At 42.4% G+C, this 15,620-nt stretch overlaps 1 protein-coding gene across 6 annotated transcripts in view; it reads right to left on the bottom strand.

Moving 5' to 3' along the window:
• wdfy3 (WD repeat and FYVE domain containing 3) overlaps positions 1-15,620 on the bottom strand; it is a 407,974-nt gene that overhangs the window by 227,984 nt on the left and 164,370 nt on the right. For 5 of the 6 annotated variants that reach the window (XM_087985817.1, XM_043696108.2, XM_043696088.2 and 2 more), the window contains 2 exons: positions 11,421-11,504; positions 355-541 (listed from right to left, as the gene is read on the bottom strand). In XM_087985817.1, the coding sequence (XP_087841943.1) occupies positions 355-541; positions 11,421-11,504 (271 nt within the window). The remainder of the gene's footprint in view (positions 1-354; positions 542-11,420; positions 11,505-15,620) is intronic. The other variant, XM_043696127.2, reaches the window with a different exon arrangement.

Consider the following 15,620-nt stretch of genomic DNA (forward strand, 5'->3'; position numbering starts at 1 on the left):
GGCAAAACTGAAGATTCTTTGCTCCTCACCAAGAAGCCAATATTAGCTTTAGGGTAAAGAAATACATGGAATATTTTGTTCTGAAGCATGAAAAGGAATCAGAACATATGGCTGTTGAAGTCAAGACAATCATTAAATTGAAGACTTGTTACATAAGAAAAAGGGAAAGACAGTTCATATTGGAAAAAAAATTGGGAAAAGGTGATTTTACTTTATTGCAATTATAAGAAATTCTGTCTGAATTTAGTTGAATGTTATGACTAAGAAGATACATACATCTAATCATAGCAAAGTTAAACTAGTCAGTGGTGAAAATTCTAACATTTCAGTAATAGTTTTATTTTTAAATCTCACCTTTCCCAACTCAAATTGTTCACTGACACTCACTGAGACCACCAAGTCTAACATTGCAAGCACAGCTCCAGGATGTATGATGACTGGATCAGAAGAATGCAAGGAAGTCAATGCATTTTGTAGCTTTACTTCTGTGACAGATTTGGCTGGAAACACAGGAGGCGTTGATACTGCGTGATAGCCTGGTCTACAAAAGAAATAAATACATAGCCATTGCCATGTGATTATTTTGAGTGAAGAGTTACAAAATAAAAATGCCAAATATTTCTATATTTTTGCTGAAATTTCATATTACTCATTTATATATTCCTATTACTGTGCATTTATGCCATTCTGAAGTCAACACTAGCCTTTTTCATCAAACAGACACACCAGAAATAAAATATTGCATGGCTTCTATTTCCTGATACCCAATTGCCCTACTTTCAAAGATTATAAAGAGTGAGATAATTAGATAGCAACTTCAATTTGCAGAATAGTTGGTTCTCACACTTCAAAATGAGTGTCAAACATGTATCCACCATCACTAGAAGATTACATTTCAAGAGAGAATGGTGCTTTAAATATTTCAGCAGGTATTATTCAGAAAACAAGCAAATGCATTTATTGTATTTAAATTTAACCACAAAAAACTGTCTTGCTGTCATATTAATCTATTACCACTTCAGCTTTTGGTTTTAAAAAATCAATATCTTTCTTTTCTTTACATAAGTTATCTTTAAACATCTAACCTGCTGTTGATTTAACAACAAAGGCTTCAAATTGAATTACAAAAGGTGAAGAAACTCAGCAAAACGCACATCTCGTTTTACAATGCTAAATCTATTCATACTTTTCAGCATTCAGATATCTTATTTAGATCTGTATAGCTTCAAACCCTCAATCTCAAGATATCATAAGACCATAAGACATAACAGCAGAAATAAGGCCATTTAGCCCACAAATCTGCACTGTCATTCAATCATGACTGATACGTTTCTCAACCCCATCCTCCTGTTTTCTTCTCTTAACCCTTGACACTCAAGAACCTAACAATCTCAGTCTTAAATATACTCAATGACTGGCCTCCACAGCCTTCTGTGACAATGGTGAATCTGTGGAATTCATTGTCCGGCTGAAGTTTCTCCCTATCTCCATTCTAAAGAGTCTTTTCCCTTTTCTCTGAGGCTATGCCCTTGGGTTCTGATCTCACCTATTGGAAACATCTTCCCAATCTCTATTCTGTTCAGGCTAATTTTTTTTGTATGTTTCAATTAGATGCCCCTCATTCTTCTAATCTCCATCAAATGTAGATTCAGAGTCCTCAAACATTCCGCATAAATTAAGCTTTTCATTCCTAAGACCATTCTTCTGAACCTCCTCTGAACATGGTCTGGGGCCAGAACATCATTCCTGAGATAAAGGGCCCAAAACGACACACAATACTATAAATGTGGTCTGACCAGAGCCTTATAGAGCCTCAGAAATACATCCCTGCTTTTATATTCAATATTTCTCAAAATGAACCCATCATTGCATTGGTTTTCCTAATTAGTGGCTCAACCTGCAACTTTACTTTGAGAGAATCCTGGATTAGAACTTCCAATTCTCTTTGCACTATAGACTTCCGGATTTTCTCCCCATTTAGAAAATAGTCCATGCCTTGATTCTCCCTACTAAAGTGCATGACCTCACACTTTCCCCCATTGTACTCCCTCTGCCACTTCTTTGTCCACATTCCTCACCTGTCCATATCTTTCTTCCCACCTCCTCAATGCTACCTGTCCCTCTACCTATCTTTGTATCATCTGCAAACTTAGCCAGAATGCCTCAGTTCCTTCATCTGGATCGTTAATGCATAAAGGGAAAAGTTGTGATCCCAACACAGCCTTGCAGAACATCACGTGTCACTGGGTGCAATGAAAAGGACTCTTTTATCCCCACACCCTGCTTTCTGCCAAATGGCCAAGCTTCTATACCTGCCAGCACCTTGCTTCTGACACTATGGGCCCTCGTCTTACTCAACAGCCTCTCTGCGGCACCTTGTCAAAGGCCTTCTTGAACTCCAGGTAAATAACATCCATTGGCTCTCCTTGGTCTAACCTGTTCATTACTTCCCTAAAGAATTCTAGCTGATTTATCAGGCATGACCACCCCTTGATGAAGCCATGCTGACTTTGCCCTATTTTACTAAACATTTCCAAGTATTCAGAAATCTCATCCTTCACAATGGATTCCAGTATCTTACCCATGACCGAGGTTAGGCTAATCAGTCTGCCTTACTCCCTTATAAAGGGGTGTCACATTAGTGATTTTCCAGTCCTCTGGGACCTCCCTACTCTAGAAATTCCTGCAAGAGTAGCACTAATGCCTCCACTAACTCTTCTATCTCCCTTAGAACTCTGGGGTGTAGCCCATTTGGTCCAGGTGATTTATCCACCTTCGGGCCATTCAGTTTGTCTAGCAACTTCTCTTGGTGCAGGCCACCATACTCAGCTCTGCCCCCTCACCCGCTTGACTTTTTATTACTTGTGTCTTCCACCATGAAGATTGACATGAAATAATTATTTTAGTTCCTCAGCCATTTCCTTGTTCCCCACTACAATATGTCCAGCATCATTTTCCAGTGGCCCAATGTCCACTTTTGCCTTTCTTTGGCCCTTTATATATCTAAGGTGTTATGAAAGGTGTAAGGGGTACTGTACCTTTAAGAGAGTTGAAAGCTAGCACGGACTTAGAGGGGCACAGAGAGTCCGGAACAAAGTAACAATGTAACACTTGATCAGAATACCTAGCACTGGCTGGGTTGCTATGAGACAAAAACCAAATTCAAATTTGGCCATTTAGTTTAAATTATACCCTCAAGATACCAAACTCCAATCAAGTTTGAACATGGTATTTTGACAATATTAAAACCAATGAAATGACCTGATGTTTTGGGGTATAAATATCAGACCGTTTGAACGGTTAGTCAAAGCTGCAAGGAGAACTGCCAAAAGACCAGATGTAGGTTGCTAGTAAGAACGATCTGAGAGATAGCTGTCTGGAAAAGGAGTTGGCACAGAAAAAAAAAACACTGAACTAGATAGCAAATCTAGAGCTCGACAGCTGGCTGGTTTTGAAATGAGTTTTTTTGGTAAACCTTAATTGGGGTTTTATCAGACCAATATTATAAAGGGGAAGGTAAAAGATAGGTTTAAGTAAATGAGTTGTAAATGGTTGTTAGTTTATTATTCTCTATTACACTTTAAAAAATAAAGTTGTTAATTTTTACTTTAAATAGTGACTTTTGGGATAGTTCTTTGCCTCTCAAATTTTCACAGTTTACAGCACGGGGAAAACCTTTTTCTGTGCTGGTTTAAATTAGCAGTGGGTTTAATCCAGTGTCCTAACAGTTTGGGAGCTCGTGCAGGGTTTGAACAATTTTAGACAGATTTGAATAGATTTGGAGAATGAAAAAGCCCAGTGGATTTAAACACTTGAAGGCTAGTGCCCTAGATCTTTAAATAGGTAGATGAGGCAATTTGTTTAATTTTGGTGATTTGTGGTTGAGTAAATTCAAAGTGAAAGAAATGGCTCTTAAAATGGCTAAAGAGGTTCTGGGATTTGATGATGATTCTCAACTTTGACAAAGTTTGGAAGGAAAGAAAACGGTCATACATTTAGAATTAGCAAATAAGTTAGATTTGGGGTTAAACAAGGAGAAAAGTAAAGCTGAAATTGTAAGGGAGTTACTTAAACACTTAGGTGTGTCAGAGAAACAGACAAGTGCAATAGAAGTAGAAAAACTTAAATTATATTGAGGTAAATGGAGATAGAAGATAAACAGAGAGAGGGAGAGAGGATAAAGAGAGAGAAGGTTTTTAGCTGAGCAAAGAAAAAGAAGAAAGGGACAGACAAAAAGAGAGAATTTGAACTTGAAAAGTTGCGACTTAGTCAGCAAAGTCAAGTTAACAGCATGGAGATTAAGAGAGAAGATAGTGATATATACAAATATGTCAAAACTTTGCCACATTTTCATGAAAGATGTTGAAGTCTTCTTTATTTCATTTGAAAATTGGCTAGGCAGAGGGAGTGGTCCAAGGATTTATGTGTAAAGCTAGTTCAGACTAAACTGGTAGGCAGAGCTCGTGAGGTATTTGCTGTGCAGGCAGATGAGGAGTCAAGAGATTATGAAGAAGTTAAACAGGCTATTTTAAGTGCTTATGAATTGGTACCAGAAGCATATAGACAGCAGTTCAGAAACTGAGGAGGAACCAGGTCAAAATTATGTTGAGTTTGAAAGAATTAAACATCGCCATTTTGATCAATGGGTGCGTACTTTAAAAATAGGTAAGACATTTGAGGCTCTCCGAGAGATTCTGCTGCTATAGAAGTTTAAAAACTCACTTCCAGAGATGGTAAGAATTCACATGGAGGAACAGAAAGTTCAGAAAGTGAGAAGGGCAGCAGAATTAGATTAGATTAGATTACTTACAGTGTGGAAACAGGCCCTTCGGCCCAACAAGTCCACGCCAACCCTCCGAAGAGCAACCCACCCAGACCCATTCCCCTACACCTAACACTGCGGGCAATTTAGCATGGCTAATTCACCTAACCTGCACATTTTTAGACTCTGGAAGGAAACCGAAGCACCCGGAGAAAACCCACACAGACACGGAGAATGTGCAAACTCCACACAGTCAGTTGCCTGAGGCAGGAATTGAACCCGGGTCTCTGGCGCTGTGAGGCAGCAGTGCTAACCATTGTGCCGCCCATTAGTAGATTAGTAGATGAGTACATGCTGGTGCATAAGACAAGCTTCCGGCCAGAACTTCGTCCTGTGAGGGATAGAAGTTGGGAGAAGGGGAGATTCTAAACTACCAAAACAAGAGTACAGAACACTGGTAAGAATTTATCACAGGTTAAAAAAGAAGCCCAAGAGGGTGGAAAGGAGGTGAAAGGCCTCAGGTGTTTCCACAGTGGTAAAGTGGGGCACAAAGTCACAGTGCTGGTTGTTAAAAAAAAAAGGCACTGTGGGAAAAAAATGCGGTGAAAAAAGGTAAGCCAGTTATCAACATCCTGGGGGTTATCATTGACCAGAAATCCAAATAGACTTGCAGCCTCATCAATGGATATAAGAGCAGGTCTGAGGCTAGAAATACTGTGGCGAATAACTCATCGCCCGACTCCCCAAACCTGTCCATAATCTACAAGACACAAGTCAGGAGTGGGATGCAACACTCCTCACTTACCTGGATAGGTGCAGCTCCAACAACATTCAAGAGGCTTCACACAATCCAGGACAAAGCAGCCTGCTTGATTGACACCTCTTCTACAAACATCCACTTCTTCCACCACCAATGGTCAGTAGCAACAGTATGTACTATCTACAAGATGCACTGCAGAAATTCACCAACGATCCTTAGAAAGCACCTTCCAAACCCACATCCTCTCCCATTTGAAATTACAAGGGCAGTAGATATGTAGGAACACTACTAGCTACAATTCCCCTCCAAGCCATCTGGGAAACATAATCACCATTCCTTCTGTGTCACTGGATCTAAATCCTGAAATTCTCTCCCTAACAGCACTGTTGATCTACTTACAGCAGATGTATGGCAGCAGTTCAAGGAGGTAGCTCACCATAGCATTCTCAAGGCCAACTAGGGATGGGTAATACATGTTGGCCAGCTACACCCACGTCCAATAAGTGAACAGAAAAGGTGGCTTGGAACACAGTGTTTTGCATAGCCTGTGCACCTCACTAGGGAGGTTAAGAAGATCAATGATGTTTGGAACACCAGTCTCCATAAACTTTGCTTCAAAATTGTTTGGAGCTTGGATTCTCTGCTCCAAAGGTATATGGAATCCATCATGTCAGGCAACCACATAGAACAAACAAAAAACAAATGGCAAATCTTTGATTGGCAAGTTGGAATGTTAAGACCACTGGTTTAACAGATGACTTGCAGCTAATTGATAAGGCACACAAGACAGCATTGATTAAGATGGAACATAATTGGTTGAACACTGATACAGTTTCCCTCCAAGAGGCCAAGCTTGTCAAAAGCAGACCAGTGATAGAGGAAATACATGAGCCAAGCATAGGCTTTGCTGCAATTGGCTAGGCTCTATGAAAGATCCTCAGCCTAATTTCACCAATGGGTTCAGAATGCATTGTCTCCATCAGCTACTCAACTAAAACAACAACCAGTTAATTATGAATATCTATGATAAATCCAATAGAGGTGAAAACCAGTTCAATAAGATGCTTCACACTTCTATTATCAGAACTTTCAAGTTGAAACACCTTTACCCCCCTAGAGATTTCAATGCAATAGAGGACGCACATCATGAGACATGGACCTCCCACCCAGATGATGATGCTCTTAGAAAGACATACAAGAACAAAAGCCATTTGAGCTTTGCTACTATGCTGGTGCTTTGTATGGCTAATACTTTCTTTTGTAACAAAGCAAAGGTGTGTTGGGTTATTCAACACACTAGCACCAGCTAGATCTCATCATTATTAGGGATCTCTCTCCGATTAGCATTCTCATTGAACACAGACACCACAGCACATAGTGATAGAGGCCACTCCTGGGATGTGCATCAGGATTAGGATGCAACAGTTGAAACCTTTACAGTCAAAGCAGAAGTGTCACCGTTAACTCATCTGCAATACTGCCTACCTGAATAAAAATCAAAAATTCCTCAACTCAATTGAGCAGGTGCTTTCTGGTGTTTAAACAGAGAAGTGGAGAAGCAAAATGGTTCACACTTTAAGACATCATTTATGAAACCACACAATCAGCACATGGGCAGCAAGAGCTGACTGTTTTGAGGCTAAAATCACAGTGAAGAACATGTCATTGAAGCCAAGTGACCACTTGTAATAATGACAAAAGAGATTAAAGAGATCTGAAAGCACAAGGAACTGCTCAAAAAAAAATCCAATACATCGTTGGATGGTGTGTCAATTACTACTGGTTACAACTCTACTAGAATTTCTAGAAATCCTTCGAAAGGGAATGCTTGGGACATAAGTGAAGATTTTTTGCCTTTTTGATTGTATCACGAAAGGAAATGGCTCCAGTAAAAACAAAGGCAGGGAAGATTATCAGAGTTGGAGAAGTGGGTGGAGTACTTTGAGAAATTGCCTATCATTGCAGTGTTGATATTGCACCCATAATGTAATTGAGCAAAACGAGTGACTTGCTTCCCATGAGCTGCTAGGTTCTAATGTTAAACCATCTGAACACATCAAGCATGGGAAACTAGCATTCCTGCAGCATCTCCATACAATTGCCGTGTGTGCTGGAGGAAGGGGCCAGTATCCAAAATACAAAGGTTGTGATTTTGTACAAGAACATGAACAACTCTATAATTATAATTGAGGCATCATCCTGTTAAGCATCATTGGAAAAATGATTCATTTATATTGCACTTGTCATTGTAGATGTTATGTAATGCTTCTACCCTAAATCCCGGTATGGTTTTGGAAGTATCAAGATACACAAACTTCTCCGTTCAACGGTGGCAAAAGCAGCATCGTGAACAAAGGTGACCACTTTATATCGTGTCCCCATTGATCTCACAAAGGCATTTAACACAATGCAAACAAATGCAATCTAGTTAAGCTGTTATAAAATACTAGCTGTCCACCTAAGCTGCTCAGGATGATATTCTCTTTCCATAACTTCATGGATAAGGTCAGCTTTCACAGTGCAAAATAAGAACCTTTGAGATCCACACTGGGGTGCAGCATGATTTAAAAAAAAAATGCAGCTGTCAAAAGTCTGAAACAAAAACAGAAACTGTTAGAGAAACTCAGCATGCCTGGCAGCATCTCTGGAGAGAAAGCAGATATTTGGGTTCAGTGACCCTTCTTCAGTAGGGTGTAACACAGTTCTGTCCTGGTATGCTTCTAAATATTCTTGTCTTTACTGCTATCACATGCCATCAAGCATCCTCTACCTTCCCATTGAGGATGTCTATTTACATGCCAAAACTGACAAAAGGTATTGCAGTCAAAAAGCATGGTGTTGGAAAAGCACAGCAGGTCAAGCAGCATCCAAACAGCAGGTGGTTTTGGACCTAAGCCCTTCATCAGGAATGTGTGGGGCAGGGGGTGCTGCTGATAGATAAGTAGGAGGGTGGGGTCGGATTATGGGTGGCAGAAATGGAGTAAGATAATGCACTGTATCCACAGACTAAAGGTAAGGACCAGTGGGTTCTATCCTTGTTGTGGTTGGAGGGATGGGGTTCAAGGGCAGAGGTGCAGGAAGTGGAAGAGATGCAATGGAGGGCATTGTTGCTGACCTGGGAAGGCAAATTGCAGTCCTTGAAATAGGAGGCCATCTGGGATGTCCTGGAGTGGAATTGCTCCTCCTGGGAGCACATACAGCAGAGATGGAGGAATTGGGAGTAAGGGACAGCATTTTTAAAGGGGGAAGCGGGTTTCTGGGAGGAGGCCCTATTTCAAGAACCACAATTTCCCCTCCCATTTAGTTATCAATGCCCTCCAGCGCATCTTCTCCACTTCCCACACCTGTGTGTTTGGAACCCCACCCCTCCAAACGCAGCAAGGATAGAACTCCCCTGGTTCTCTCCTTCCACCTCACTCGTCTCCAGATGGTGCGTTATCCTACATACTTCCGCCACATACAATCAGACCCCACCTCCAGAGATATATTTTCCTCCCTATCCCTATCAACATTCCATAAAGACCATTACCTCTGCGACTCCCAGGTTAGGTCCACACCTACGAACCCACCCTCCACTCCGGGCACTTTCTCTTGCCACTGCAAGAAGTGTTAAAGTCTGCACCCACACTCCCCACTGCATCCTCCCTCCCCCTCACCTCCATCCAAGACTCCAAAGGATCCTTCCACATGCAGCAGAGACTTTCCTGCACATCCAAACACCTCATCTACTATATCCATTGCACTCGATGTGGTCTCCTCTACGTTGGGGAGATAGGATGCCAACTCGTGGAACATTTCAGGAAACATCTCTGGGAGACACGCACTATACAACCCTACCACCCTGTGGCCGACCACTTCAACTCCCCCTCCCACTCCACCAAGGACATGCACATCCTGGGCCGCCTCCTCCGCCAAATCCAAGCTACCCAACGTCTGGAGGAAGAACGCCTCATCTTCTGTCTTGAGACTCTCCAACAACATGGCATCAACGTTCTTTATCTCCCCTCCCCCACCTCATCCCACATCCAACCCTCCAACTCGGCACCACCCTCTTGAACTGTCCTACCAATCCATCTTCCATCCCATCTATCCACTCTATCCTTCCCTCCAACCTATCACCATTACCCCTCACCTGCATCTACCTATCGTCTTCCCAGTTACCTTCCCTCCCCAAACCCCTCCCAGGCCTACCTCATCCTCCTATTTATCTCTCAGCCCCATTCTCTTCCCACCAGACTGCTGGTGAAGGGCTTATGCCCAAAACGCCGATTCTCCTGTTCCTCAGATGCTGCCCGACTTGCTGTGCTTTTCTAGCACCACACTTTTTGACTGTGATCTCCAGCATCTGCAGTCCTCACTTACTTTCTCCTAGAAAGCATTGCAGCCTTGTTCATCTAAAATTCAAGACAAAGGTGAGCCAAGTCTTGTTCGAAAAGATTCTCTACACTGATGTTGCTGCACTAGCACTCCATACTGAGGAACATGTTCCGTGAGAAATGGAGAAACTCCTTCATGCTTTTAAAGAGAATTTGGTCTGGTCATATTGCAATACTGCCTCTATCTGCAATGACAGTGAGACACTGGAGGTTGCAGACCCCTTCACCTAAGCCCCAGAAACATCCAGAGTTTGTCAACTGAGGGTGAAATAATACAAAATGAAAAATATTAAGCTGTTATGCTCAACAACATAAACGTGTGTGGGGAATAATATCATCCTGACTGAGTATACCAAACTGCAAGGCTACCATCCTGCTTCCTTAACCCACTCCACTGCAGTGACAAGATCTGGAAAACAACTGCTAGGCAAGAGAAATGGCTGAAAATTTCTACCTTCGTGCTCTCATACAAAACTTCAGAATCTCTTGACAGGAAAAAGTCACCAGCTCAAAAGATCCCAGTTTGTGCTAACTCCATCTACCTCCACTAATTGTTAATACAATATAATTTTTGTTGGCTCATCTATATTGATTGGAATACTTTCATCATAATACTCAAGTAATGAGTAGAAACAAAAGGTTCAGCTAGCCAAGAAGTGGGCCAAAGAAAGCAAAGGTCAGCAAATCACCACCTTCTCAGCCACTGTCTTGCTCCACAACAAGTGCTGAAAGTTGTCAAAACAGATGCTTAAGTGACACTGGGTCTACTTAAAGTTGAAGACCATGGCACAAATCAGCACCTTAGGAGTTGCAAGGCTACTACAGGTTGGTCACTTTGGATTGTATAGCAACTTCAGTTATCATTTTTGGCTTCCTTCTTCCAGATAAGATCATACCTCAATTAAGAAAGTTTAAACAAAATGACTTTAAAGCTTGTTCTTAGGTTGGGCAGGTCCCAACCAATTTTAGAACAGTGGACTGCACACATCAAGAACTAAAACTTGAATGCCTACTAGAATTGGCATTGAAATGCTTGACAAAATAACTGGTTAGGTACCTTACTGGTAGATGGCCATTCACTGCTCATGGCTTACCATATTAATATAAAAATCTAGGGTCTCTCTTAATGGTTCGCTCATGTCCTTCAGGGAAGGAAATCTACCATCCTTACCCGGTTTGGCCTATATGTGACTCCAGTAGCTGTGTAGTTGACACTCAAATACTCTCTGGCCAATTGGGGATGGACAATAAATGCTGGCCTGGCCAGTGACGGGCACAGCTCATGAATGAATTAAAAAAAATTTAATATGATGATACCACCAAGAAACCTGCAAGTCCCATCATCTTGTATTAGTTGGAGGACAGCAGCATAGAAAAAAGCAAGACAGATTTTTTTTTAAATAAAGGAGAACATACATTAATCACTGATGATGATAGAGGAGTGAAAGTTACACAACATTAAAAATATGAGGTACATCAATATTAGAAAAAATGGGCTTAATTATCCCTACTGGGCTAATACCTTTTTCTGGACAGAACTGGAGTACTCCAAGGAGAGGGAAGGGAAGTCTCATGTGTCAAACAAGGCGGAACTTGTTCAGCAAGACTATAAACAAAAGAAAAAGCAAACATTGTTGGACAAAGATTGTTAGGAAGAAGAAATAAGCATAAGTTTGTTAGTGGAATTACAGCTAAGATTGCAAATTGGTTGGGGAAACAATTTGAAAAGCAGGACAAAAAGCAGTTTAAAATGGATGAAAAAATGTAAACAGAAAAAAGGGATACAGACATTAGAAACAAATCAAGTTTGAGTAGATATGATTATAAACATTGCAAAAAGTGAGTAAGAAATATGTGCATACATATAAAATATACATTACTACACTAAATATACTTCAAAAGTTGGAACCCGTTTCAAGTGCAAGGAATTTAAGTTTTGCATTTTTTAAAACCATGCAACCCAAAAAATGCTTTGCCAGCTTTTGAAATAGCAATGGATTACTAGAACAATCTTGAATCAAAATACAAATTCACACAAAAAAACTTGCACATTGGCTGGAAAATATTCTTAACTGAAAATAGTTACCAGTCGGGCTCATACACAAGTGTCAAGATTCAGCTGAAACCATTGAATGCATTCTTTAAAATTTGTACTCGAGTAGAGTTAACTCTTAAACTAACATACCACTTCCACTTGATACTCAGTTAAGATTTAACAAAATGCATATACAATATTGGACTTAAGTGTTCATGGCATTGTTTTCAGGAAACTGGGAAAACTAGGATAACAATTATTCTTTTTTAATAGAATCCCTAGTGGAGAAACAGGCTATTCAGCCCATCGAATCCAAAATGACTCACCAAACAGCATATCACCCAGACCCAACCCCCACTGCCCTATCCTTGTAACCTTGCATTTCCCATGGCTAATCCAACTAACCCACACATCCCTGGACACTATGGGCAATTTAGCATGGCCAATCCATCTAACCTGCACATCTCTGGACTGTGGAAGGAAACTACAGCACCTGGAGGAAACCCAGAGACACCGGGAGAATGTGCAAACTCCACCCGACAGTCACCAGAGGCTGAAATCAAACCCAGGTCCCTGGCACTGAGGGGCAGCAGTGCCAACCACTGAGCCATGGTGCAGAATCTTAACAAGCACAACAACCAATTCCAAATGGCAATAATCACTCCAGTGTAAATGATATGGGATAGTAAAATTATGCAGGTACTCTCTGCCACTTCACTGAGGAATTCATGCAATGATATCTTGGGTTTATAATCAATAAACTATTATTACATTATTCCATTATTACAAATTCAGCCAGTAAAACATTTCTCCTTTGCACACCAATGATCTCAAATTTGCTGCCTTGGACAATGTCGCTAGTTTAAGTGATACGCTTACCACAAGTCATTGTGCATTTATCGACAACCTGGAAATAGTTTGCTTATGTTTTCACTGCTTCTTTTCAACAGCTGTAAGACCTACATTATTATGTTCTAACTATATATTTCAGTGTCAGATTACTCAATCCTGATCGCTGGGTATGCCCAGCTCCATGGGCAGTACGGACTCACCTGAAGTGATAACACACTATTACACAGACAACAGGGAGGGTCCTGGGAATCCTTAACATCAATTGTAAACCCACGAGGTTTCATAGGATCAGGTCAAACATGAATAAGGTAACCTCCTGCTAATCACCATCCCACCATGTCACTGCAATCTGATAAATGAGCAATCCTCCAAGTTGAACACCGCTTTGAAGAAGCACGAAGAATGGTGAGGATACAGAATGGGAAATACATTGAAATCACTGATACCAACAGCATTTCAGTAGCACCACCTCAGACTGAGTTGAACAAGTCCTGAAGGACAGCTGCCAGGCAGGGCTGGTGGCTAGTGTGAAATAGCCAACGTGAGAGAAAAACCTATCAACCTACCTACTCCAGATTCTTCTTTCCATGGCAAGGTTGGTAACGGTGACCCCAACACAGTATCAGTGCATATGCAGTCCTGTCTTCACACTGAAGATGCCATCAACCATGCCAAATTAAATAGATTCAGAACAAAGGTACAGCTCTAAACTATTTGAGGTGCTATGAACCAATAATACCAATCACAATCATCACTGGTGTTGTCCACGCCATATTAACTGCAACAGTTAAAGGCACCATCCTTCTCAAGGGCAACGGAGATGGACAGTCAAATAAGCTGGCTAAGACAATGGCAAACAATTCTCATTAATGAGTAAATCATGAATATTCTTTTTCTCTAATAATTGTGTTCACCAATTAAATCATACACATACCTGGGAACACAATTATGTTTCCCCAGTTTACAATAATTTGTAAACAAAACATCCCATACACTACCAACTCCTTATTGACTCTTCACCATCAATGCAGGTCTATTCACAAACATTCCTGTTTTCTCTGCAGATGTACTAGTTCTAATCCAGGAATTCCGAACGTTAGCACTACTGATCTACTAAAAGCTAAGTACATCACATCCACAAAATTTACATGGCTAATCTGGTGTATCATTTCCTCAAGTGCATCTTCCAGGAAAGATCTCTCTCATGATTCTTTTTATCATCTTGGCTGGGCAATTAATTACAGGAGAAAGTGAGGACTGCAGATGCTGGATATCAAAGCTGAAAATGTGTTGCTGGAAAAGCGTAGCAGGTCAGGCAGCATCCAAGGAGCAGGAGAATTGACGTTTCGGGCATGAGCCCTTCTTCACGAATGAGGAAAATGTGCCAAGCAGGCTAAGATAAAAGGTAGGGAGGAGGGACTTGGGGGAGGGGCACTGGAAATGCGATAGGTGGAAGGAGGTTAAGGTGAGGGTGACAGGCCGGAGTGGGGGTGGGGGCGGAGGCGGAGAGGTCAGGAAGAAGATTGCAGGTTAGTAAGGTGGTGCTGAGTTCGAGGGTTGGGACTGAGACAAGGTAGGGGGGGGGGGAAAAGGACGAAACTGGAGAAATCTAAGTTCATCCCTTGTGGTTGGAGGGTTCCTAGGCGGAAGATGAGGCGCTCTTCCTCCAAGCATCATGTTGCTATGGTCTGGCGATTGAGGTGGCCAAGGACCTGCATGTCCTTGGTGGAGTGGGAGGGGGAGTTGAAGTGTTGAGCCACGGGGTGGTTGGGTTGGTTGATCCGGGAGTCCCAGAGGTGTTCTCTGAAACGTTCCGCAAGTAGGCGGCCTGTCTCCCCAATATAGAGGAGGCCACATCGGGTGCAGCAGATGCAGTAAATGATGTGTGTGTGAAGGTGTAGGTGAATTTGTGGCGGATATGGAAGGATCCCTTGGGGCCTTGCAGGGAAGTAAAGGGGAAGGTGTGGGCGCAAGTTTTGCATTTCTTGCGGTTGCAGGGGAAGGTGCCGGGAGTAGAGATTGGGTTGGTGGGGGATGTGGACCTGACGAGGGAGTCACGGAGGGAGTGGCCTTTTCGGAACGCTGATAGGGGAGGGGAGGGAAATATATCTCTGGTGGTGGGGTTTGTTTGGAGGTGGCGGAAATGACGACAGATGATATGACGTATATGGAGGTTGGTGGGGTGGTAGGTGAGGACCAGTGGGGTTCTGTCCTGGTGGTGGTTGGAGGGGCAGGGCTCAAGGACGGCGGAGCGGGAAGTGGTGGAGATGCGGTGGAGAGCATCGTCGACCACATCTGGGGGGAAATTGCGGTCTTTGAAGGAGGCGGCCATCTGGGTTGTTCGGTATTGGAACTGATCCTCCTCGGAGCAGATGCGGTGGAGACGGAGGAATTGGGAATATGGGATGGCGTTTTTACAGGGGGCAGGGTGGGAGGAGGTGTAGTCTAGGTAGCTGTGGGAGTCTGTTGGTTTATAGTAAATGTCCGTGTTGATTCGGTCGCCCGAGATAGAAATAGAAAGGTCTAGGAAGGGGAGGGAGGAGTCTGAGACAGTCCAGGTGAATTTGAGGTCGGGGTGGAAGTTGTGGTAAAGTGGATGAACTGTTCAACCTCCTCGTGGGAGCACGAGGCAGCGCCGATACAGTCATCGATGTAGCGGAGGAAAAGGTGAGGGGTGGTGCCAGTGTAGCTGCGGAAGATGGACCGTTCCACATATCCTACGAAGAGGCAGGGATAGCTGGGGCCCATGCGGGTGCCCATGGCTACTCCTTTGGTTTGGAGGAAGTGGGAGGATTGGAAAGAGAAGTTGTTCAGAGTGAGGACCAGTTCAGTCAG

The sequence above is a fragment of the Chiloscyllium plagiosum genome, unplaced genomic scaffold (assembly GCF_037043375.1).
Source record: "Chiloscyllium plagiosum isolate Xiang-an unplaced genomic scaffold, Cpla_swu_hap1 HiC_scaffold_1, whole genome shotgun sequence".
Classification (NCBI taxonomy): domain Eukaryota; kingdom Metazoa; phylum Chordata; class Chondrichthyes; order Orectolobiformes; family Hemiscylliidae; genus Chiloscyllium; species Chiloscyllium plagiosum.